Source organism: Trichechus manatus, unplaced genomic scaffold, assembly GCF_000243295.1.
Source record: "Trichechus manatus latirostris isolate Lorelei unplaced genomic scaffold, TriManLat1.0 scaffold00074, whole genome shotgun sequence".
Classification (NCBI taxonomy): Eukaryota; Metazoa; Chordata; class Mammalia; order Sirenia; family Trichechidae; genus Trichechus; species Trichechus manatus.
This window is the reverse complement of record NW_004444010.1, coordinates 5,673,959-5,700,470: the sequence shown is the minus strand read 5'-3', so window position 1 is coordinate 5,700,470 and position 26,512 is coordinate 5,673,959. Positions and strand designations below refer to the sequence as shown.

Genomic DNA, 26,512 nt, shown 5'->3' with positions numbered 1-26,512 from the left:
ACATTTCAATTGGTATTCCATCAATTCCTAAAGCCTTTTTTGTCACTAATGCTTTTAGTGTAGCTTGGACTTCTTCCTTCAGTACCATTGGTTCTTGATCATATGCTACCTTCTGATATGGTTGAATGTCAACCAATTCTTTCTGGTATAGTGACTCTGTGTATTCCTTCCATCTTCTTCTGGTGCTTCCTACGTTATTCAATTTTTTGCCCATAGAATCCTTCAATATCTCAACTCAAATTTCCCTTCAGTTCTTTCAGCTTCAGAAATGCCAAGCATGTTCTTCCTTTTTGGTTTTCTAACTCCAGGTCTTTGCATATTTCATTATAATACTTTACTTTGTCTTCTTGATCTGCCGTTTGAAATCTTTGTTCAGTTCTTTGACTTTATCATTTCCTCCATTTACTTTAGTCTATTGTCAAGGGCAAGTTTTAGAGTAGCTAGCACTGAGTTTCTGTTTATGGCAATGGAAAATATGGCAATGGATGTTGGTAATGGTTGTACAACATGATTGTGTAACTGGTTTCACTGAACTGTGAGTGAAAAACATTGAATTGATAATTGTTAACGATATTTTTACAGTAATTAAAAAAAAAGCTAAAATAAAGAAAAATAAAGGCAAAAATGTCTTTCCCCTCTTCCCAACCAATGGTAACCAGTAAAATCCCTGTTAATAGCTTCTTACATGTCTTTCCCAAAATTTTCTAGGTGCATGTAAACAAGTCTTTGCTGTACTCCCAACCCCCAGATATTATCTATTATTCTTGCTTTTTTTCCACTTAAGAATGTATCTTAAACTTCATCACAAATCAAGATGTATACATATTTCTTGTTTTTTTTTTAAATAGTTGTATACTACTCCATTTAACCATTCCTCTTTTAATAGACATTTTGATTGTTTCAACTTATTAGCTATTAAAAATAATTCGGCAATAAGTATGTTCATTTATTCAGGTACACTATGTATAGACTTTTTGCCTACAAGAGGAATATTTACATTTAAACGGAATATACAGTTAACATTTTGAAAAATACTGCTTATATGTTCTCCAAAACAAGATTGTACAAATTTATACTGTGATGTATTTTCTTGGGTTTTAAGCTGGGCTAGCTCGTTAGTATTTTTATGAAATGCAAATGTAAGAAATATATTTTTTGAATCATCGCAGAACATTTAGCAATCCATGGAAATCATCTGCCAATAATCGACTCTATTTCTTTATAATTAAACTGATTAACAGTATGGACTGTGAAGACAGAGAGTTAGGTTCAAGTCCTAACTTTGGCACTGAGGAGCTATGTGATCTTGAGCAGGTTACTTAATCCCTCTAGCCTTGATTTATATATTTTCAAAACAGGGAAAATAATAGTGCCTATCTAATAGAGTTATTATGAGGATTAGTATACAAAGCATTTATTGAAGAGTTGGCAAAAGTATGAGCTTAATTACTCATACATTATGACCTGCTGATTACAAACAACAAAAGCATGTATCTTCTTCTATTTCCAAAAAACAACAGGAACACTAAAAATCCCCAACAATGAACTGATTTTCATTTTCTCTAAATCTTTCAGTTTCATAATATAAAATATTCACCTGAAGCCCTCACAAAAAATCATTAAGTGTTGAATTGTGGGTAGAAATTAGTATGAACACAATTCATTCAGGTTCAAAGTACCTTTAAAAAAAAACCCGCTGCCATGGAGCAGATTCTGACTCATAGCGACCCTGTAGGACAGAGTAGAACTACCCTGTAGGACAGAGTAGAACTACCCTGTAGGACAGAGTAGAACTGCCCCGCAGGTTTCCAAGGCATGGCTGGTGGATTGAACTGCTGACTTTTGTTTAGCAGCCATAGATCTTAACCACTATGCCACCAGAGCTTCTAATTAAAGAACTTCAGTAATGAGATTAGGATTTAGGATTATCAGAACTGTAATGTTATCATGTACTTCTCTACCTATAATAAAACAAAAGAATTTCTAAGACAGTATTTTCGTAACGATAGCTGGCAGTTTATAAAAACTATTTCAAGCATTCCTTTTAATAGATTCTAAATACCAAAATTTCCTTGAGGTATGACTACCTCAAATCTCCACTACCTATAGGAAATCTGTAACATGTTCAATTTGAGACATCAAAAAAATATTTTAAATAGACATCACAAAATGCGTCTGTAGTTTAAAGGTCAAATTTATTAGGAGATTAAGAGATGTATTATACATAGACTATAAATACTACACAGCTGACTTTATTCACAGCCAAGTACAGAATATAGTCAGTGCCAACCTATTTTGTGGATACCCTTGTTCTTCTGCTCCAAGAAAAGTTTTCACCATAAGACTTGGACTTGGGTTTTGGAACTTTTCTGTCTTCAACGTCATAGCTCCATCCTGGAAAAGAAAACACAGCAACAGAATTAAAGAAGATACCTAAAGAACACAGCAAGCAGAGGCTAACTTTTATAAATTTAGTGTTCATTTGTCATCACAAGTAAATGCCAACACATCTGAAATATAAATACTTACTTAGTAATTTGTTCCCTTATAATCCTGTGTAACAAGAGGGTCCCAAACATTGCCTGAAGATGATTTACTAGATCTCAAATTAAAGGTGTAACCTATGATTTGATTTCTACTTGCTCAATACTCCTTGCTCAATTTCCAAAGGCTATATAACATGTAAAAACTTCCATTCCTCTATGTGGTTTAACATGTGACTCCTTTTAGTAATTGTAGTCATGAGCACACTGAACAATATAACCTGTGTTACTGTTCATCTAAAAGTGCGTGCCTTTACAACACTTCAGAGTTCATCTGAAGTGATACACAAATACATGCACATACATATATACCTAAAATCACAGAGTTAGAATGGACCACATGAGATTACCTGGTTTAGCCCCTTAGTCTTTGACAAGCTACGATCAAAGTTTTTCAACATTTTTTTTAGAGCTACCTTCATCAAAATCACAAGGAAGTTCTTAGGCCTCACCAAAGGCCCATGGGATCAGAACATTTGGTGACACCTGGGGAATCTGTATTTTTTACTATTCTCCCCAGGAGATTTTTATGCATAGACATTTGACAACCACTAGCATCAACTGTCTATTGTCTTCCGAGAGTTTATATCTTCTCTCCAAAGCCCTTTTCAGTATTTAATAATTTTGAAACCTGGGTTTATTTATGCCTATGTCTTCTGCTTTAACTTAAATTCGGTTTTTCTTCAGTTCTTCTGACATTGGGTTCAACCAAATCAATATCCTCTTCTTTTAAAATATAATCAAGTCACCTTCTATTCCCTAAGCTAAGCAACCCCTATAACTTTCACTTTTCCTTGTAAGATCTATTTTCCATCCCTTTAGTTTTTTAATTATTCTTCTCTCTCAGGACTTTTCTTCAAATAACTCATCTTCAAATATTTGGAGTTTCATGGTTGAATCATGCAATCATGTATAAAATGCCCCAAATGAATATTATATTGTCTAATTATGTAATAGCAACCCTATAGGACAGAGTAGAACTGCCCCATAGAGTTTCCAAAGGCGGGGCAAGTGGATTTGAACTGCTAACTTTTTGGTTAGCAGTCGTAGCTCTTAACAACTGCACCACCAGGGCTTCATATATATATTAGACTATATATAAAATATGGTCTAATTAAGTGAGTTTCTTGATCTTGAGAGTTCTTGCGAGTTCCAGTGTTTTCGTGAGTACTTGCTGCCACAAAGCTTATGTCTCTAAAGTCCCTAGGCTAAAATTCAATTTTGCCACAAAAGTGAAACCTATGAAACTCAAATTATCAAAGAATACTACTATTATTGCTTATTTCAGCATCTGAAAAAGTAAAATGTCAGATCAGTAACATTTAACAGAATATTTTAACATTTAAATTATTTTTTCCAGAGTAAATTACATTTCCACTGCTAAAACTCCATTGACCTTTGTGGTAAGATTATTTTTCTATGTGGCCTTTCTAGCCCTGGTCTTGTGACTCCCACCCAGGTGACTGGGTAGGGCTGTGCAAATGAGATAACTGTGGCCCACTGAAGGGACTGGTCAGTTTTTTGCCTTAAAAGAGAGACAGTTCCAGAGCAGAGAGGAGAGCTCACCACCACAAAGGGAGAGACCCGCAGCAGAGACCCGCAGGAGACAGTGCATTGGGCCTCCCGGCCCATGGAACAAAAAAGCTGAGTGCCTTTGAGCAACAGACTGGGGGCCAGGGAGAAGTCTATGCCTGACCCATGAATTTGGGACTTGCCCACCTCCACAACCACGTGAGCCATTTCCTTTCTATGGCTAGTGTTCATGAGTTCTGTGAGACGCTGCAGCAAATCAGCGAACCCAAAGACATAAGGGTGAGTACTGAGGCGAGAGGGAGTAGCTGATATTAGAGATGACAGCTTCACAAAGTTAGATATTTGGAACATCTTTAACCTCCACCTCACAGGAACCAGCTTTGTGCTGATCCTTATACAAGAAATTATTCGTTTAACCTTCAAAGTAAGTCCATTTGCTATAAGGAAATGAGGAAGCAGGAAAGCAAATAAAACTACTGTTTTTAGAATACAAACGAAACATTAGAATCCAGAAGAGAAAATACAGATTCAATTCACCTGCTCAACCCAATCTTACTTTCAAAGAGTAAAATGTTGAGTTCTTTCCTATTCATTAAAAAAAATAAAACTTGCAAAGCTGTATCTTACTTTAAGGGAACATAAACTTATAAAATGAGTATATTAAGAAGTGTTTATTTGCATTTCAAAACATTTACTAAAGGGCATAATAATAGTATCTATTTCATAAAGTCATGAGGATTAAACAACTCATGTACAGTGCTTAGAAAGCACCTGACACTTAATAATCTTTTATTGAGTTCTGTGAGAAAAGCATTTTTGTAAAACCTTTACATGAATGAATATTACCGCCTTTGTACGCCTGAGAAAACTGAAGCATGGGAAGGTTATTAGCACAAGGCCACTCAGCTAGGAAGAGGCAGAATCAGGATTTAAACACAGATGATTCTGGAGCCCATGCCTTTAATTGCTATGCTATCTATAGTATTTATATATAGTATGTATAGTTTAGAGTAAGCACTCAGTAAATGTTAAGCTATTATATCTCTCCTAAATTTGATTCACAATTCCTAGCAATACATTTTCTATATAAAGGGAAGCACGCATATAAATAAAATTTCATCACATTGAAGTCTATTATTTTGAATTTGAATTTTTGATGCTTTAGATATAGTTAATCATGAAGACGCTGCAGGACTGGGCAATGTTTCATTCTGTTATACAGAAGGTTGTTGGGAGCCATCTCAATGGCAACTAATGACAACAATTTGATGTAGTTGTTAATTATAGAAGCCAGTTTTGGTAAGCAAATGATGTGAACAAGACTGGGCATGATAATCTTTAACATTATAAACTTCTCAAGCACTTCCTACATTAATCAGCAAATGTTGCTGATATTTACGAAAAATACTCAATACAATGAAGCAGGTATAACAATAATAACAAATAATATTTACTGAACATTTTCTATTTATTTAATAAATGTTATTTTTTTCTTGTGCTTTAAATGAAAGTTTACAGTTCAAGTTACTTTCTCATACAAAACTTTATACACACACTACTATGTGACCCTAGCTGCATTCCCCATACTGTGATAGCACACTCCTCCTTTCCACCCCGGATTTCCCGTGTCCGTTCAACCAGCTCCTGTCCCTTTCTACCTTCTCATCTCGCCTCTGGACAGGAGCTGCCCATTTAGACTCATGTATCTACTTGAGCTAAGAAGCACTCTTCATGAGTATCATTTATGTCTTATAGTCCAGTCTATTCTTTGTCTGAAGAGTTGGCTTCAGGAATGGTTTTAGTTTTGGGCTAACAGAGAGTCCAGGGGCCATGTCTTCTGGGGTCCCTCTGGTCTCAGTCAGACCATTAAGTCTGGTCCTTTTACAAGAATTTGAGTTCTTCACCCCGCCTTTCTCCTGCTCTGTCAGGGACTCTCTGTTGTGTTCCCTGTCAGGGTGGTTATTGGTGGTAGCTGGGCACCATCTTGTTCTTCTGATCTCAGGCTGATGGAGTCTCTGGTTTATGTGGCCCTCTTGGCTCTTGGGCTAATATTTTCCTTGTGTCTTTGGTGTTCTTCATTCTCCTTTGCTCCAGGTGGGCTGGAACCAATTGATGCATCTTAGATGGCTGCTCGCTAACTTTTAAGACCCCAGATGCCACTCACCAAAGTGGGATGCAGAACATTTTAATAAACTTTCTTATGCCAATTGACCTAGATGTCCCCTGAAACTGTGGTCCCCAAACCCCCACCCCTGTTACTCTGTCCCTCGAAGTGTTTGGTTGTGCTCAGGAAACTTCTTAGCTTTTGGTTTAGTCCAGTTGTGCTGACTTCCCCTGTAATGTGTACTGTCCTTCCCTTCACCTAATTCTTGTCTACTTACTAGTTAGTGAATACCCCTCTCCCTCCCTCCCCACCCTTGTTACCATCAAGAACGTTTTCTTCTGTGTTTAAACCTTTTTTGAGTTTTTATAGTAGTGGTCTTTTACAATATTTGTCCTTTTGCGACCAATTTCACTCAGCATAATGCCTTCCAGATTCATCCATGTTATGAGATGTTTCACAGATTCGTTATTCTTTATCATTGGGTAGTATTTCATTGTGTGAATATACCATAATTTGCTTATCCATTCGTCCGTTGATGGGCACCTAGGTTGTTATTTAATAAATATTACTGACTGCTTACTCTGTGTCAGGAACTGTTATAGGCACCAGAGTTAAAGTGGTGAATAAAACAAAAGATTCCTGGACTTCTTCAGGTTAGTAGGGAGAGAAAAACTAACAAGTAAATGCATAATATATTAGGTATGAAAACAGTAATAAATAAGATTAAAAATAATATTAGATGTGATTCACTACTGTCATGGATTGAATTGTGTTCCCCCAAAAAATGTGTGTATCAATTTGGCTAGGCCATGATTCCCGGTGTTGTGTAGTTGTCCTCCATTTTGTGATTGTAATTTTACATTAAAGAGCATTAGGGTGGGATTGTAACACCACCCTAACCCAGGTAACATCCCTGATCCAATGTAAAGGGAGTTTCCCTGGGGTGTGGCCTGCACCACCTTTTATCTCTTGTAAGAGATAAAAGGAAAGGGAAGCAAGTGGAGATTGAGGGAACTCATACCACCAAGAAAGCAGTGCTGGGAGCAGAGCGCGTCCTTTGGACCTGTGGTTCCTGCACAGAGAAGCTCCTAGTCCAGGGGAAGATTGACAAGGGCCTTTTACCAGAGCCAGCAGAGAAGAGAAAGCCTTCCCCTAGAGCTGACATGCTGAATTTGGACTTCCAGTCTACTAGACTGTGAGAGAATAAACTTTCTTTGTTAAAGCCATCCACTTGTGGTATTCCTGTTAAGAGTAGCACTAGATAACTAAGACAACTACTAAGGAGAAAACATTTTAGATAGGGCAGACTGGGAAGTACTCCCTGAAAAGGTAACATTTGAATAAAGACCCCAATGAGGTCATAACAATTGAGGTCGGGAAGCAAGTTATCTGGGAAAAGAGCTTCCAGGCAAAAAGAACAGCAAGTGCAAGAGGCAGGAGGGTACCTGGTATTTCTAGGCTCTGTGCTAAGTGCTTTAAATGTACGCTTTTGAGTTTATAGGTTGCTTGCCTTTATGAGGTAGGCATGATATTTATCCTAATTTTATATTCACTTATGGGGAAAAACAAAACACACAGAAGATAAACAAGCAGCTCAACATCACACAGCTAGTAAGCGGCAAAACCAGATTTTAAGCCAAGTGGACTTTAAAAATATGCACCTAACTACCTCATAAATAAAAATGCATTTCTTTAAAAATATTCTGCAACTCCAATTTTTATCTATTTCACCTTATTTCCTCCTTTCAAGCGGTATGATTTTGTAACTTTTTTCTTTTGTTTTTAAAAAATATGTCGAAAAGACTGTTTTAAGAATCCCTGGAAATTAAATCTCGGTTCCACATATGCTCACCACCAATTGTAGAGGAAGGAAATGGTTTCTAGTCTACTGTAGATTCTTTGACTATCTGGTTATAATGATCATTGGCAAGTTACCCAAGACCCCCAGGATCTTTTCTTAGCAACCAATGGGTAAGAGAATCCATGTTCCCTCCCCCATACCCTCTCTCTCCACTGCCTCCCAACACACAATCTCCAGCCCAATAAAGACACATAAGAAGAACTGAAGAAGTGAAAAAGCACCTGGAAGTATTTAGGAACAGACACTATACACAAAATCTTCCTCGGTGATACAAGTGGTTTGCAATTTGCTGCCAACTGAAAGGTTGATGGTTTGAATCCACCCAGTAGCACTGTGGAAGAAAGGCCTGGTGATTTGCTTCCATAAAGTTCACAGCCAAGAAAACTCTATGGAGCAGTTCTACTCTGTAACACATAGGGTCGCCATGAGTTGGGATCAACCTGATGGCAATGGGTTTGGGTTTTTTTTTTTTACTACACACAAACACATACCTGATAATCACTCTCTCATTTACTCAGTTACTATGTCTCTCAACCATCTGGGAGAAAAGGAAGTTTTTTTTTTTTTTTTTTACTGCTTCAGAACTCAGACATGGCTCTATTATCTGTTCTAGTTATGTAGTCTCAAAATGCTGTCAGGGTTACTGCAATGTGAGAAGACTAGGGTTTTGTATACATAAAAGAATAACCGGTTTAGGTTTTCTCCTGGTAACTAAGGAGTGAGCTGGCTTCTGGGAATTGTGAGCCAGATTATAGTTACTGTTGATGGTGATAACAACAATAAATAGAAGTGTCATTATAGGGACTGGAATGTGGATGGGCAAAGCACCCTATGAAAAAACAAACAAAAATACACATGGAAGAAACCTGCGTTTACTAATGGGATTCATGTCAACATTACTACTCTACCACAACCACCACCCATGACTGTTAGGATATATAGAGAGAAGTTTCTTTCCCTCACATTTTTCGGTAAGAAACAACTTTGTTCCTAAAGCTGCACAAGCAACTATGCTTCTCTGATTAAGTAAAAGCAAAGAAGGATATGAGAAAGGCTGATGACAATTCAAGAAAGAAACAACCTAAAGTCAGAGTCTACTATGTAGGGCTGATGTTATAATGGAAAGCTGCTCTTTTTTTTAAATATTGTTAAGACTCTGACCAAATTTCCAAGCACTCCCCCACCCCACAAAGTGTTTACCTTAGAGTGTCTGCATGAACAAATTTACTGTTCCCATTATACTTCATACTACAATCTTTTTCAAATTACTTTTTATAATATTATAGCAATATAAAGGCTACTGGACCAAACAGAGAACCTTCAGCTAAAAAGACAAAATAACTGTAGGAATAACAACACTCGAAAGGATAGTAAACATGTGTCTTTAATAATGAGGTAAGTTACATGAATTGTACTCATCTTTTCTACTTCATATTTGAAACTTGTTCCTAAAAAGAAAGAATGCAATATAACTTGCACAAAATAATATGAAGAAATTTAAGAATGGAATCTTACTTTTAAAAGTTTTAACTGCTATAGAACGTCTTCTTCAACCCTAAAAATAAGTTGTTGTTTTTTGAAAGAAATAAACTTGTGTTCCTGAACAAGATCATGGAAATGAAAACACTTGCATTCTTTCTCTAAAGAATACTTATACAAAGATCAAGGTGTAGTCTACATTGACAGTGGTCCCATATGTTGTCCTGTTAGGATACTGAAAACCAGCTCTTGCTCTTCCCAGCTGTGCTGCAGAAGAAGATCAAAGCAACTGTATCCAAGACAGCTGCCCCAGGGATGGGGTAAAGCTCCCAGGGCTGCCGTCACTTCCCACTGAGGAGAGCAGCCATATGGCATGGATTAGCCACAAATCCAACAACCAGCACCTAAATGACGAGAAGCTGACTCCCTTTGGTGTTTCACACACTGGAATGCTTTCAGAAAGATATTTTGAACTTTAAGCCCTAGTATCAGAGAAGTACCTCTGGCAAATGCTGCAGTAAACTTAAAATGTGATCTGTAATATCCTATACCCAATTTCTTTTTCAGAAATATGCCAGTTTATGTTGTAAATCCTAGACTGTGGTTGGGATATTCTATTTCCAATGATCTGAATGTTTGATGCAATCTTTTCAAATGCTACTGGGGTGAGGGGTGGGGCGTGTGAACAAAACCAGACCACAACAGTTAACTTGTGAATTGCATGTATGAGACAGAGAAAGAAAACTAATTCCATTCATTTTTATATACAGGCCATGTTATTTGTGGTTAATTAATGCAAAAATATAGAGAAATATTCATCAGTGCTTTATTACTAATGAAATGCTTTCCTCTAGTAACCTTGGTTCAAGACCTGTGAAACGTCTTTCTCCTCTAATAACCTTATCTCAAACCCTGACTGCCATTCGTTCAGACGTGAACAGTTTAATGATTTTTCTTACTCTACAGTTGTACGCAAAACAAGAAACATAATTTGGCACAAACTGACATAAATGGCAGTCATTGCTAACCAAGGCATGGGATCAGAATAGCAAAGGCTTTGGGAGGCCAAAGCCAGGTACATTGGTACTTGGATGGATTCAAGATTCCTCACCAGGCTATGTATCCACATTATGCCTGGCTGAAAGTAACACCTTTCACAGGACTTGAAAGAGGCTACTCTTCCATAAACCTAAAATATAATCTAAAGGGGGAAAAGGGATGACAAAATAGTTTTTCAGAAATTTCATTTTAAATGTCCCTTTACTTTGAAATTCCCCAAGTAGTTAATTTTTTCGGCGGGGTGGGAAGGGGGGAGGAAGCACAGAATACTTTAAAAGTATCTTAGATTTTAAAAATATATATATTTTAGAGCTGAAATAGTAGTGTTTTCGATACATTGGTAAAGCAATTTTTTCCACCAAAATCATTTAAACAAGCAAATAAGGTGAAAACGTGAGGCACCTGAAATATTTATTAGATTATTAACACCCTACACCTGCCATGGCTGCCATACCTCTCAAAAAATTCAAAAAACAAACAAAAAACCTTTGATGTGATAGTGAATGGCCCTCTTAAATTTTATCTTATCAAATAATATAGCTATTATACAGTATTATTACAATTATTGCAGTAATTGGAACCACACTATTCAGAATTTGCCACAAAACAAACTAGGATACTAATCAATTGCTTGAGCTTTTCTGTTCCAAAAGTAAATTTTTTGAATATTAGTTGTTAGAAATCTAGAAGATATTTTTCTAGAAACTATATAAGATGGTTGGTCTCCAAAAATCCCTCAAAGAGATTTTGATATAATTGGTCTGGAGTGTGGTCTGAGCACAGGAATTTCCAGAATCTTATTTAATCCATAACATACTAGTAACCTCACTTATCTACCATGTATAACACTATTTCTATGAGAAAATTATTTCAGAGTTCCAAAAGGGGATGTAAGGAATTCATCTCTCTGTCTCTCAGAAGTCTTAGCAATCAAGCTGAACAAACTCCCTAGCCACAAGACAGCTAGCACCTGGGACTGGGGGTTGGAGGAAAGATCTAGCTGTCTGTCTGTCTACCTATCAGTGTTGTGTTTCAATGGAAAACTATGCATTGTCTACAGCACACACTATCAGATTATCAGATCTTACTCCTCTCCACTGTCTTTCAGCCATTTTGCAACTCTTCTTAAGTTGAAAGAAATTGATCCCCCCCAAAAAAACCAACCAAACAAAAATCAGTTTTGTATCCATTTACAATTCACCTCAACGTTCCTTTACTCCATATAAATGCGAGCTGCTTTGACTTATCCTTTGAACTGGTTGTAACATCTGCCTGATTCCCTCACATCATATGAGTAAAATAAATTCTTTAACACATGTTCTTTTTATATCTATACGGGAGTCATGATTTTACCTTTTTTTGGGAAATATCCTTTAACACCTTTGGACCTCCCACCGAGAAACCCAACAGATTCACCAACCAGAGCCAGGCAAACTTCTGCGTCACAGAAGTGGTGAACCTCTTGTGTAAGCCAGGCAAGTCTTTTCTTGACTCCCAGAGGTGAATCCAAAGTGGCAAGAGACTTTACTGACCCTGTTTTTCTAATTTTAATTTTGCTCTCTACTAATTTTGGGAATTGGTTTTATGGTCTGACCATTTCATGATTCCTGTAAAAATGGATTAATGTTTTATAGAGATCTATTCTCTGTTAGGTGAAAGAAGACAGAGAACCTGGTTTTTAGTCTTTTCTGTTTGCCTATTTGGAGTTCAAATCAATTAAGAATTTGTACCCACGCAGGTCAGAACAGATCTTTGGTATAACCCCAAACTCGTTACCATTGTGTTGATTTCGACTCATCCCAACTCTACAGGACAGAGCAGAACTGCCCCATAGGGTTTCTAAGGCTGTAAATCTTTATGGAAACAGACTGCCACATCTTTCTCCCAAGGAGCAGCTGGTAGGTTCAAACTGCAGATCTTTCTGTTAGCAGCCAAGCGCTTAACCACTGTGCAACCAGGGCTCTTCCATCTTTGGCATAGAGTGGTGAATTTTGTAATTCTGTGTCTCCTATTGATCCATGGCTGAAATTCGAAAACTACAGCTATAAGCATTCTCCGTGTCTGCATGTCTTGTCAATGTGTCTGCAATTCAAAAAACCTTTACCAGTCATTCTCTGTGTGTGTTTTTCTCCCTCTGGATGGTATTAACACATTAGATTATAAAGTCTCTTTAAGGAGCTCTGTTCTTACTTACAGAGAAAAACAAGAACTTATATAAACTGAATATTCCTAAAATTTGCAGAAAACAAAGACAATGAACTTCTAATACTTAAAGTGTACTAGATTTAAAATGTATTCCTTTAAAAACTAACTCAAATATTTTAAGAATTCAAGTTCTTAAATTCTTAATAATTCTTATAACGTAGATAAATAAATGTTTACCAACCTAATTTAATAATTATAGTTTAATAAAAACAGCTATTCTGATTTATCAGTGTTAAATACAACACAGGCGTAAATTTTTATTCTACCTAAATATGTTCTTTCTAAAGTCACACAAGTTTACTATTTAAATAACCTAGCATTATTTCTACTTCGTGTTTTTGGTCATAAAAAATGTAAATTTCTGTTAAAAATAAATAAAATTTTAAAATTTTAAATATTAAATTTGTGTACAAACTTATAAGCTTTATTTTTCAATTCATGAATTGGGGAATGTCTGGTCTGGAAGTCAAAGAAGAGTTCCCAGGAGTGGTACAAAGAGAAAGACTTTTGTAGTCACAGCCACACAGGAACAAGGAAGCTATAATGGGAAAATTTCAGACCGGCTAATGGGCATTTTCTTTCCTTATTTGGGTTAAAGGGGAAATTTTGAACTAGGTTTAACTGAGTAGGCAAGTTCTAATTGGTTAGCTTAGGTTTCAGTTTCTGGGAAAGTCAATCAGTTAACTTGGGTTTCAGCTCCTGGGAAGGTTAGGCTTTTAAAAGAAACAGAAACTTAAGTTTCGGTTTGCTGATGTGGGACTTACCATAACTAACTCTGTTTGGGCATAGTACAGTCAGGTTAATAATGTTTAACCAAAGTAATTCATTATTCTACCAAAATTTTATTTCAGCAACATGAAAACTAATTTCTATGATCATTTGGTAACTTAAAACCTTAGACTGATATTAATGGATACTTACTAGGTTCCTAATAAATATAATTTATTGTCATTTCTAAGCAAGACAGAACGTTGAAACTGATTACCAAGCATAATTTTAAGGTTACTTATGTTTGCTTAGATACCAAAGGCTCTGTGAATTATCGGAATAAACGTATATGCTTTATGCAGACTTTAACTCCTTGAAAGCTACGGATGAGCTAAGGTTCTTTACAGTCAGGTTACCGTCTATATTTATTTTTATAATTTTAATTGTCACTCTGAAATCAGTAGGCAAATACTGTTTCTCAGGGAAAATGATTTGATTCCTTTTTCCTTCTTTTTTATTCTTGTGGTTTACATGAAAGTTTACAATTCAAGTTAGTCTCTCAGACAAAAATTTATACATACATTGTTTTGTAACCCTAGTTGCTCTCCCTATACTGTGACAGCACCTCCTTTCCACCCCGGATTTCCCGTGTCCATTCAATGAGCTACTGATACTCTCTGCCTTTTCATCTAGCCTCTGCACAGGAGCTGCCCATTTAGTCTCATGTATCTACTTGAGCTAAGAAGCACACCCTTCAAGAGTATCATTTTATATCCCATAGTCCAGTCTAATTTTGTCTGAGGAGTTGGCCTCGGAAATGGTTTTAGTTTTGGGCAAACAGAGAGTCCCGGGACCATGTCTTCTGGGACCTCTCCAGTCTCAATGAAACCATTAGGTCTGGTCTTTTTTTACTAGAATTCGAGTTCTGCACCCCACTTTTCTCCTTCTCCGTCACGGACTCTCTGTTGTGTTCCCTGTCAGGGTGGTCATTGTGGCTGCCAGGCACCATTTAGGTCTTCTGGTCTCAGGCTGATGAAGTCTCTGATTTATGTGGCCCTTTCTGTCTCTTGGGCTAACACTTTCCTTGTGTCCATCGTGTTCTTCATTCTCCTGTACTGTAGGTGGGTTGGAACCAATTGATACTATTTTAGATGGCCGCTCACTAGGTTTTAAGACCCCAGATGCCACACACCAAAGTGGGATGCAGAACGTTTTAATAAAATTTGTTATGCCAATTGATCTAGATGTCCCCTGAAACCATGATCCCCAGACCCCCACACCTGCTACTCTGTCCCTGGAAATGCTTGGCTGTATTCAGGAAACTGCTTTTGTTTAGTCCAGTTGTGCTGACTTCCCCTGTAGTGTGTGCTGTCCTTCCCTTCACCTAAGCTAATTCTTGTCTACTATCTAGTTAGTGAATAACCCTCACCCTCCCTCCCCACCCTCGAAACCATCAAAGAATGTTTTCTTCTGTGTTTAAACCTTTTCTTGAGTTCTTATAATAGTGGTCTTATACAATATTGGTCCTTCTGTGACTGACTAAATTCACTCAGCATAATGCCCTCCAGATTCCTCCATGTTATGTTTCACGGCTTCGTTGTTCTTTATCGTTGTGTAGTATTCCATTGTGTGGATGCACCAAATTTGTTTATCCATTTGTCTGTTGACAGGCAGCTAGGTTGTTAACATCCTTCTCTTATCGTGAACAGTGTTGCAATGAACATGTGTGTGCATGTATCTATTCGTGTGACAGCTCTTATTTCTGTAGGATATATTCAAAGGAGCAGGACTGCTCGATCCTATGGTACTTCTGTTTCTAGCTTTTTAAGGAAGCGCCAAATCAATTTCCAAAGTGGTTGTACCATTTTACATTCCCACCAACAGTGTGTAAGTGTTCCAGTCTCTCTACAACCTCTCCAACATTTATTATTTTGTGTTTTTTGGATTAATGCTAGCCTTTGTTGGGATGAGATGGTATCTCATTGTAGTTCTGATTTGCATTTCTCTAATGGCTAATGATCCTGAGCATTTCCTCAAGTGTCCGATAGCCGCCTTAACGTCTTCCTTGGCGAAGTGCCTATTTATAAACTTTGCCCATTTTTTTATTGGGTGGTCTTTTTGTTGAAGTTTTGCAGTATCTTGCAGACTTAAGAGATTAGACACTGATCGGATTTGTCATAGCCAAAAATTTTTTCCCGGTTTGTAGGTTGTCTTTCTACTCTTCTGGTGAAGTCTTTTGATGAGCCTAAGTATTTTAATTTTTAGGAGCTCCCAGTTATCTAGTTTCTCTTCTGGTGTTTGTGCATTGTTACTTATGGATTGTATTCTGTTTATGCCATGTATTAGGGCTCCTAACACTGTCCCTATTTTTTCTTCCATGATCTTCATCGTTTAACATTTTATATTCAGGTCTTTGATACATTTCGAGTTAGCTTTTGTGCATGGTGTGAGGTATGGGTCTTGTTTCAGTGTTTTTTGCAGATGGATATCCAGTTATGCCAGCACCATTTGTTAAAGAGACTGTCTTTTCCCCAGTTATGGACTTTGGGCCTTTGTCAAATATCAGCTGCGCATAGGTGGATGAATTTACGTCTGGATTCTCAATTCTGTTCTATTCGTCTGTGTATCTGTTGTTGTACCAGTACCAGGCTATTCTGACTACTGCAGCTGTATAATAGGTTCTAAAGTCAGGTAGTATGAGGCCTCCCACTTTGTTTTTCTTCAGTAATGCTTTACTTATCCAGGGACTCTTCCACTTCCGTAAGAAGTTGGTGATCTGTTTCTCCGTGTCATTAAACAGTGCCACTGCAATCTGGACTGGGATTGCATTGTATACGTAGATCACTTCGGGTAGAAATTACATTTTCACAATGTTGAGCCTTCCTACCCATGAGCAACGTATGTTTTTCCACTTATGTAGGTCTTTTCGTTTCTTGCCGTAGCGTCTTGTAGTTTTCTTTGTACAGGTCTTTTATGTCACTGGTTAGATTTATTCCTAAGTATTTTATCTTCTTGGGGGCAGTTGTAAATGGTATTGATTTGATAATTTCCTCTCCGAAGTTCTCCTTTTTGGCGTACAGAAATCCAACTGATTTTTTGTATGTTTGTCTCATATCCTGATACTTTGCTGAAATCGTCTATAAGTTCCAGTAGTTTTCTTGTGGATTCTCTGGGGTTTTTTGGGTATAAGATCATATCGTCTGCAAACGAGATACTTTTACTTCTTTCTTACCCATTTTGATGCCCTTTCTTTTTCCAGCCTAATTGCTTTGGCTAGGACCTCAGCACAATGTTGAATAGAAGAGTGGTGATAAAGGGCATCCTTGTCTGGTTCCCATCTCAGGAGAAATGCTTTCAACCTCTCTCCCCATTTAGGATGATGTTGGCTGTTGGCTCTGTATAAATGCCCTTAATTATGTTGAGGAATTTTCCTTCTATTCCTATTTTGCTGAGAGTTTTTATCATGAATGGGTGTTGGACTTTGTCAAATGCCTTTTCTGCATCGACTGATAAGATCATGTGGTTCTTGTCTTTTGTTTTATTAATGTGATGGATCACATTGATTGTTTTTCTAATGTTGAACCATCCCTGCATACCTGGTATAAATCCCACTTGAATATGGTGAATTATTTTTTTGATATTTGTTGAATCCTATTGGCTAGAATTGTGCTGAGATTTTTGTGTCAATGTTCATGAGGGATATTGGTCTGTAATTTTCTTTTTTTGTGGTGTCTTTACCTGGTTTTGGTATCACGGTTACACTGGTCTCAGAATGAGTTTGGCAGTATTCCATCCTTTTCTATGCTCTGAAATACCTTTAGTAGTAGTGACCTTAACTCTTCTCTGAAAGTTTGGTAGAAGTCTCCAGTGAAACCGTCCAGGCCAGGGCTTTTTTTTTGTTGGGAGTGTCTTAATTACCTTTTCAATCTCTTCTTTTGTTATAGGTTTATTTAGTGTTTCTACCTCTGATTGTGTTAGTTTAGGTAGGTAGTGAGTTTCTAGAAATTTGTCCATTTCCTCTAGGTTTTCAAATTTGTTAGAGTACAACTTTTTCATAGTATTCTGTTACGATTCTTTTAATTTCAGTTGTGTCTGTTGTGATATCACCCATCTCATTTCTTACATGGGTTATTTGCTTTCTCTCCTGTTTTTCTTTTGTCAACTTGCCCAACGGTTTATCGATTTTGTTGATGTTTTCAAAGAAACAGCTTTGGTCTTGTTAACGCTTTCAATTTTTTTTCTATTCTCTATTTCATTTAATTCTGCTCTAATTCTTATTATTTCCTTTCTTCTGCGCCCAAGGGTTTCTTTTGCTGCTCTCTTTCTACTTGTTCGAGTTATAGGGTTAATGTTTTGATTTTGGCCCTTTTTTCACTTGGATGTGTGCATTTATTGCTATAAACTGACCTCTCAGCACTGCTTTTGCTGTGTCCCAAAGGTTCTGGTAGGATGTGTTTTCATTCTCACTTGATTCTATGAATTTCTTCATTCCATCCTTAATTTCTTCTATAACCCAGCAGTTTTTGAGCAAGTTGTTGTTCACTTTCCATGTGTTTGATTTTTTTCCCTTGCTTTTTCTCTTATTGTTTCTACTGTTATGGCTTTATCATCAGAAAAGATGCTTTGTAATATTTCGATGCTTTGGATTCTGTTAAGGCTTGCTTTATAGCCTAATACGTGGTCTATTCTGGATAATATTCCATGTGCGTTGGAAAAGAAAGTATACTTGGCTGCTGTTGGGTGGAGTGCTCAGTATATGTCCATGAGATCAAGTTGGCTGACTATAGCATTTAGATCTTCTGTGTCTGTATTGAGCTTCTTTCTGGATGTTCTGTCCTTCACTGAAAGTGGAGTATTGAAGTCTACTACTATTGCGGAGCTGTTGATCTCTATTTACAATGCTGTTACAGTTTATGTATTTTGGAGTCCTGTCGTTGGGTGCATAAATATTTATTGCAGTAATGTCCTCTTGGAGTACTGATACTTTATAATGATTACATAGTGTCCTTCTTTATCCTTTGCAGTGAGTTTTACTTTAAAGTCTATTATGTCAGAGATTAATATTGCCACTCCTGCTCTTTTTTGAGTGTTCTTTTGCTTGATATATTTTTTTCCATCCTTTGAGTTGTAGTTTGTTTGTGTCTTTAAGGTGTGACTCTTGTAGGTAGCATATAGGCAGATCATGTTTTTTAATCCATTCTGCCACTCTCTCTCTTTACTGGTGCATTTAGTCCACTTACATTCTGCATAATTATGTGAGTTTAGTGCTGTCATTCTGATGTCTTTTTTGTGTGTTTTTCACAGTTTCGTTTCACTTAATTTTCTGTGTTGTCATTTTTCTTCATGTATTTTCTTTTCATCTTTTTCATTGTCATTTATTTTGTACTTGCCGAGTCTTTATATTTTTCTTGTTTTTTATTTTGAAGTGTAGGATTGTTAGTTTCCTTTGTGGTTAACTTAATATTTACCCCTATTTTTCTAAGTTTAAACTAGTCTTTTATTTCTTTATATTGCATTGACTTCCTCTCCGTATGAAAAAAATCTATGTCTACATTTTTTAGTCCCTCTATTTTCTTCTACTGTTGTCATCTTTTATATATTGACATCTCGGTTTCCCTATTTTCAGTGTTTTAGCTTTGATTTATTTTTGTGACTTCCCTATCTGGGTTGATATCTGGTTGCTCTGTCCTGGGTTCTAGTCTTGGGTTGTTATCTGATGTTACTGATTTTCTAACTGGAGGATTCTCTTCAGTATTTCTTGTAATTTTGGTTTGGTATTTGTAAATTCCCTAAACTTCTGTTTATCTGGAAATGCCCGAATTTTGCCATCATATTTGAGAGACAGTTTTGCTGGACATATAATTCTTGGCTGACAATTTTTTCCCTTCAAGGCTTTATATATGTCATCCCACTCCCTTCTTGCCTGCATGGTTTCTGCTGAGTAGTGCGAGCTTAGTCTTACTGACTCTCCTTGGTAGATGACTTTTCGTTTATCCCTAGCCGCTCTTAAAATTCTCTCTTTAGCTTTAGTTTTGGCAAGTTTGATTATAATATATATGTCTTGGTGACTTTCTTTTGGGATCTACCTTACGTGGGGTTTGATGAGCATCTTGGATAGATATCTTCTCATCTTCCATGATATTAGGGAAGATTTCTGCCAACAAATCTTCAACGATTGTCTCTGTATTTTCTGTTATCCCCCGTTTTGGTACTCCAATCACTCATAGGTTATTTCTCTTGATAGTGTCCCACATAATTCTTAGAGTTTCTTCATTTTTTAAAATTCTGTTATCTGATTTTTCCTCATATAAATTGGTGTCAAGTGCTTTAGGTTCAATCTCACTAATTCTGACTTCTACTGCCTCAATTCTCACTTTCTATTGAGTTGTCTAATTCACAAATTTTATTATTAATCTTCTGGATTTCTGATTGCTGTCTCTGTATGGATTCTTGCAGCCTATCAAATTTGTCACTATGCTCTTGAATAACCTTCTCAAGTTCCTCCTTTGTTTTGTGTGTTTTTTGGCATTTTCTGCGTTTTGTCGGATCTCCTTTCTGGTATCTTGAATAGTTCTGTATATTCATCCTTTGTATTCTGCCTCTGATATTTCCAAGAAATTCTCTTCCTCCAGAAAATTTATTGATTCTTTATTCTGAGAGCTTGTTGAAGCCATCATGTCTGCCTCTTTATGTGATTTGATAGTGACTGTTGTCTCTGAGCCATCAAGAAGTTATTATGTTTATTTATTTTCTGTTTGCTTATTTTGTCCTAGCTTCTTGTTTTGATATGCCCAAATAGGCTGCTCCTGTCAGTGAGTTTGATTATTGGTGCCTTTGAAGCTCTAACATCCTGTCACCAGGTGGTTAGATCTGTTACTAAGTATGTGAGCACAGGAGTCCGTTAACTTTACTTGTATCGATTCAGCTCAGGTTTCCAGGTAGTCAGTCACCAAGAGTGTGGTGCAGGCTCTCACCTACAGTGCTAGACAGGCATGTGTGCTTAGTGTAGGCACAGGCATCTGGCTGCACTAGAAGGTCACACAGCACCCCTGAGTGTCTGGGAGTTAAGCATGTCCCTGTCCCCTACAGAGTGTAGGTGGGTGGGTTTTGCAGCTGGAAAATGAGTACCCAGTGCTGTTGGCTGTAAGGACTGGGGGGCACCACTTATTCTTGGACCCCTGTCACGGGTGGCTACGTGGCATGGGTGGAGCCACCAATCCTCAAGCCCCTGATGTGGGCAGGTGAAGAAATTGCTTAACGGGCAGAGCAGTGTCAAATGTCATAAACCTGCCACTTCACAGCTGAAACAGTTGAAATTAGACTTCAGGTATATACACTGTTGTACGGTGGTAATGAAGACCTATGCTGTTGGTCCACACAAGTCTATGCAAGGGTAAAAAGCATTCGAAGTCCGTGGACCCCTTACGCCAACCCTGAGTTCCTGGCTTAGGGGATCCGGAAGCTTATTTTATCCCTATTTGTTAATTCTTCCCTCTCGAAGGCCGGGAGAATGGATAATGGCTCGTGACGAGTCCTACTTCCAGCCCAGGGAAATCAGCAATCGCTGAAGCCAGCCCAGTACCCAGTGCGGAGCAGGGGTGGGGAGTAAATGGGAGATAGGTTTTTCCTGAATGGGGTGTTTTTTGATCCATGCAGCAGGCTAGATGCAAGTACCTATCTTTACCTGCTTGAGTGCTGCTTTTCACTGGTTCTGGATACTCGAGTAGACTCTGTCTCTGGGTCTCTCCCGACGTGGAAAACGCCTCCCAAGTGCCACTGCTTCCCTCACCGTGCACATGAGCTGATCAAGCCTGAAGGGCTCTGGCTCCCACCAGGTCAGGTCTGGCAACCCCTTGCTACTTCGGAACTGTTTCTCCCCCCGCCCACCACTCAGCTCAGCTCCTCAACTTTGCCTTTGATGTTCAGGGCTCCTAGACTGTCATATACAATCTATTCACTTGTTTTTTCGGGTCTTTGTTGTAAGAGGGACCACAGGAAGCGTTTGACTACTCCGCCATCCTGGCCCCACCTCCCTCTGATTCCTATCTTAAAGTGTTGAAATATCCTGACAACTTTCGATTTTTGCCATCCTAAAAACAAATCCTAAATGTACAATAAAACTTTCAGGATAATTTTGAACCTTACACTATCTTTGAGATTTCCCAAAGGTCCCCTGGAAAAATAACAAAACTGTGCTCTTACACCTTGGTAAAAAGCGAGGTGCTAGAAATAGCTAGGTTTTATTTGATAATGAAGATTTTTACCAACTTCTGCAGTCTAAAATTAATCAAACATGCAATCATGACACACTGATAATCACTGGTGACTGGAATGCAAAAGATAGAAAGAAAGAAGAATTGGTAGTTGGAATATATGGCCTCTGTGATAGGAACAGTGCCAAAGATTGCATGATAGAATTCTGCCAGACCAACGATGTCTTCATTGCAAATACCTTTTTCAACAATATAAACTGTGACTATACACGTGGACTTCGCCAGATGGAATACACAGGAATCAAACTGACTATATCTGTGGAAAGAGATGATACAGAAGCTCAATATCATCTGTCAGAACAAGGTCAGGGGCCAACTGCAGAAGAGATTATCAACTGCTCATATATAAGTTCAAGTTGAAGGTGAAGAAAATGAGAGCAAGACCATGAGTGCCAAAATACGACCTCGAGTATATCCCACCTGAATTTAGAGACCATCTCAAGAATAGATATGAGGCACTGAACACTAATGACTCAAGACCAGATGAGATGTGGGATGACATTAAGGACATCATACATGAAGAAAGCAATAGGTCATTAAAAAGACAGGAAGGAAATAAAACACCAAAATGGATGCAAAAAAGACTTTGAAACTTCCTCTTGAACATTGAGTAGCTAAAGTGAATGGAAGAAATGACGAAGTAAAAGAGCTTAACAGAAGCTTTCAAAGGGCAGATTGAGAAGACAAAGTAAACTATTATAGTGAAATGTGTGTAGACCTGGAGTTAGAAAACCAAAGGGAAAACACGCTTGGCATTTCTCAAACTGAAAGAACTAAAGAAAAATTTCATGCCTCGAGCTACAATTCTGAAGGTTTCTGTGGGGAAAATACTCAATGACACAGGAAGTATCTAAAGCAGATGAATGAATACTCAGAGTCTTTGTTCAAAAAAGAACTGGTCAATGCTAAACCATTTCAGGAGGTAGCATACAATCGAGAACCAATGGTACTGCTGGAAGAAGTTCAAGCTGCACTGAAGGAAAAGAACAAAATCAAGGCTCCAGGAAATAAATGAATATCAATTCAGATGTTTCAACAAACGGATGCAGTGCTGGGGAGGTACTGAGTCATCTATGCCAAGAAATTTGGAAGACAGTTTCCTGGCCAACTTACTGGAAGAGATATTATATTAGTGCCCATTCCAGATAAAAGTGATCCACCAGAGGGCAGATTATTGAACAATATCATTAATATAACACACAAGTAAAATTTTGCTGAAGATCATTCAAAAGTGGTTGCAGCAGTACTTTGACAGGGAACTGCCAGTTCATGCTGGATTCAGAAGAGGACGTGGACCAAGTGATATCACTGCTGATGTCAGATGGATCTTGGCTGAAAGCAGAGAATACCAGAAAGATGTTTATCTACATTTTATTGACTATGCAAAGACTTTCGACTGTGTGGATCGTAAGAAATTATGGATAACTTTACGAATAATGGGAATTCCAGAAAACTTAATTGTGTTCATGAAGATCTATATATAGATGAAGAGACAGGTATTCAAACACAACAACAAATAACTGCGAAGTTTAAACTCAGGAAGAGTGTGCGTCAGGGTTGTATCCTTTCACCATACTTATTCAATCTGTTGCTGAGCAAATAATCTGAGAAGCTGGGCTATATGAAAAAGAACTCGGAATCAGGACTGGAGGAAGACTCTTTAACAAACTGCTGATGACATATCCTTGCTTGCTGAAAGTGCAGAGGACTTTACTGATGAAGATCAAAGACTACAGCCTTCAGTGTGTATTACACCTCAACTTAAAGAAAACATCTTCGAAACTGGACCAATAAGCAACATGAGGATAAATGAAGAAAAGACTGAAGTTATCAAGGATTTCATTTTACTTGGATCCACAAACACCCATGGAAGCAGCAGTCAAGAAATCAAACGACGTATTGTATTGGGCAAATCTGCTGAGAAGACCTCTTTAAAATGTTAAAAAGCGAAGATGTCACATTGAGAACTAAAATGAGCCTGACCCAAACCATAGCATTTTCAATTGCTTCATATGCATGTGAAAGCTGGACAATAAATAAGGAAGACTGAAGAAGAACTGATGTCTTTGAATTATGGTGTTGGTGAAGAACATTGAATATACCATGGAATGCCAGCAGGACGAACAAATCTGTCTTGGAAGAAGTACAGCCACAATGCTCCTTAGGTGCAAGGATGGGGAGACTTTTTGTCTCACGTACTCTAGACATATTATCAGGCGGGACCAGTCCCTAGAAAAGGACATCATGCTTGGTAATGTAGAAAGTCAGTGAAAAAGAAGACCCTCAATGAGATGGATTGACACAGTGGCTGCAACAATGGGCTCAAGCATAACAATGATTGTGTGGATGGTGCAGGACTGGGCAGTGTTTTGTTCTGTTGTTCACAGGGTCACTATGAGTTGGAACTGACTCAATGGCACCTAAGAACAACATTTGATGTTACTACAACTACACCCCCTCCTCACTTATAGACGTGGTTAGGGCCCAAAGACAAGCTCATTATGCAAAAATTGGCATTATGCAAAAATAGAGGATGACCACATCAGATCACAAAATGGAGGACTACATTATTATAGAAAAGCCAAATTACATCATTACATGACTGTCAATCACATTATTATGTAACTGCCAAACCACTGAGAATCGTGGCCCATTCAAGTTGACACATAACCTTACCCATCACAGTCATTGTTACTCTCCCCTTGTACCTCAGCATTCATTGCTGCCAGACAAACGGTGTTAATGCGCAAAATAATCTGATGAATTTTTTACTATTGTCGTAAATGTGAAATGTCAGATAACAAGATAGTTGTTAAGTGAGAAGTAGGTGTATTGATAAGCTGCATGGGCAACTTCTCAAATTAGAAGAGATACTTAGCCTTCCTGAGATTCAATGTATATAAATAAAATGTAATTAATTTAAACATTTCAGAAATTGTATGCTATATGGAGGTTCCTGGAGCCCTGGTGGCAGGCACAGTGGTTAAAGAGCTTGGCTCTAACCAAAAGTTTAGCAGTTTAAAATCAACTGGCATCTCACTGGAAACCAAATGGGGCAGTTCTACTCTGTCTTATAGGGTCGCTATGAGTCAGAATCAAATTGAAGGCTTTGGGTTTGGGTTTTTTTTTTTTTTTTTTTAATGGTAAGTTCCTACAGATGTGTCATTGCTCTCACTGTCCATGATATGTGCTACTAATCAGAGGCCAGGTGCTGTACTGCCTGATATGAGACATCAACATTATAGGTTATTAGTCATAATTTCAGTTATTTTTTAAATGTTAACTTGATCACATCTTTAATTCTTTAGTTTGAATGTAGCATCTTCTAAACCACTAGATGTCAACTGGGGATCACATCACTTACCTATGGAGTTTTAGATGTTTAGGACCTACCCCCTAGCTTATAAAACCTCTTTACTTGATATTGTTGACATATCAGTATATTCTTATTATATGCTTGCTTACTATATGGTATATTATGTCTCAGGATAATTATGTCGTATCTCAAGAACTGAGACCATGAGAACGGAGGAATCTGCCCAAATTAATAGATATCACAAGTGAAATCTGGTAGCAAGTTCCTGGCTTGGCAAACTAGCCTAATAAGGCTTTTAAAATTCCAATTTGAGATTTCTTATGAAAACGTTCACCAAAGCAAACTGTAAATTAATAGTCTTGCTACACCCAAGTAACTGATCAGGCCAAATAAGAGCCCAATCTTATTTTGTGATCATGAATGATCTCTTTTTGAGTTTATTTTTTAAAAACAGGGGTTACAGAAGAAAAAATTGTGTTTCAATGGAAAACTATGCATCATCTGGGTTATCAGATTCTAGCCCTATTCTTAGTCTTTAAGCTATTTTGCAACTCTTTGTAAATTATACATAACCCTTTCAAGACCCAATTATTTTCTGCTTTGAATTTTTTGTTGATATCAGGTTTTCAGTAGTGGAATACATGCGAGTCACTGAGTATGTTTAAATTTTTGATTAGTAATTGTCATGGATTGAATTGTGTCCCCCCAATAATGTGTGTAGCAACTTGGCTAGGTCATGATTCCCAGTATTGTATGATTGTGTTATCTGATGTGATTTCCTTATGTGTAGTAAACTCTACCACTACAATGAGATTATATGTGATCTCCTCATGTGTTGTAAATTCTATCACTGTGATGAGGTTATACTGATGAGGTTGACAGGATTGGTGTCTTAATGCAATCTCTTTTGAGATATGGGAGAGAGAAGCGAGCAGAGACACATGGGAACCTCACACCACCAAGAAAGCAGTGCTGGGAGCACAGTGTGTCCTTTGGACCTGAGGTTCCTGCGCTGGGATGCTCCCAGACCAAGGAAAGACTGAGGCATCACAAGGACCTTTCTCCAGAGCCGACAGAGAGAGAGAGAGAGTCTTTTCCTGGAGGTGATGCCCTGAATTTGGACTTGTAGCCTATTGGACTGTGAAGACAATAAATTTATCTCTGTTAAAACCATCCACTTGTGGTACTTCTGTTAGAGCAGCACTAGATGACTGAGACAGTAATATAGATCTAAGAAATATTTATGTGAAAATATATGATTAGCGTGAGCCAATCTGGTCTACTGGTCTTGGGTAACCAAAAAAAAAAAAAAAATTCCATTGCTGTCAAGTTGATTCCAACTCATAGCCACACTGTAGGACAGAGTAGAACTGCCCCACAGAGTTTCCAAGGAACTGCTGCTGGACTTGAACTGTTAAACTTTTAACCACT

The 26,512-nt window shown here is 37.7% G+C and overlaps 1 protein-coding gene across 1 annotated transcript in view; it reads right to left on the bottom strand.

The window, feature by feature from the left end:
* Positions 1–2,176: 2,176 nt before the first annotated feature.
* NDUFS4 (NADH:ubiquinone oxidoreductase subunit S4) overlaps positions 2,177–26,512 on the bottom strand; it is a 179,611-nt gene continuing 155,275 nt past the window's right edge. The window contains exon 5 of the mRNA XM_004380460.3: positions 2,177–2,394. Coding sequence (XP_004380517.1) covers positions 2,291–2,394 — 104 coding nt within the window. The 3' untranslated portion in view covers positions 2,177–2,290. The remainder of the gene's footprint in view (positions 2,395–26,512) is intronic.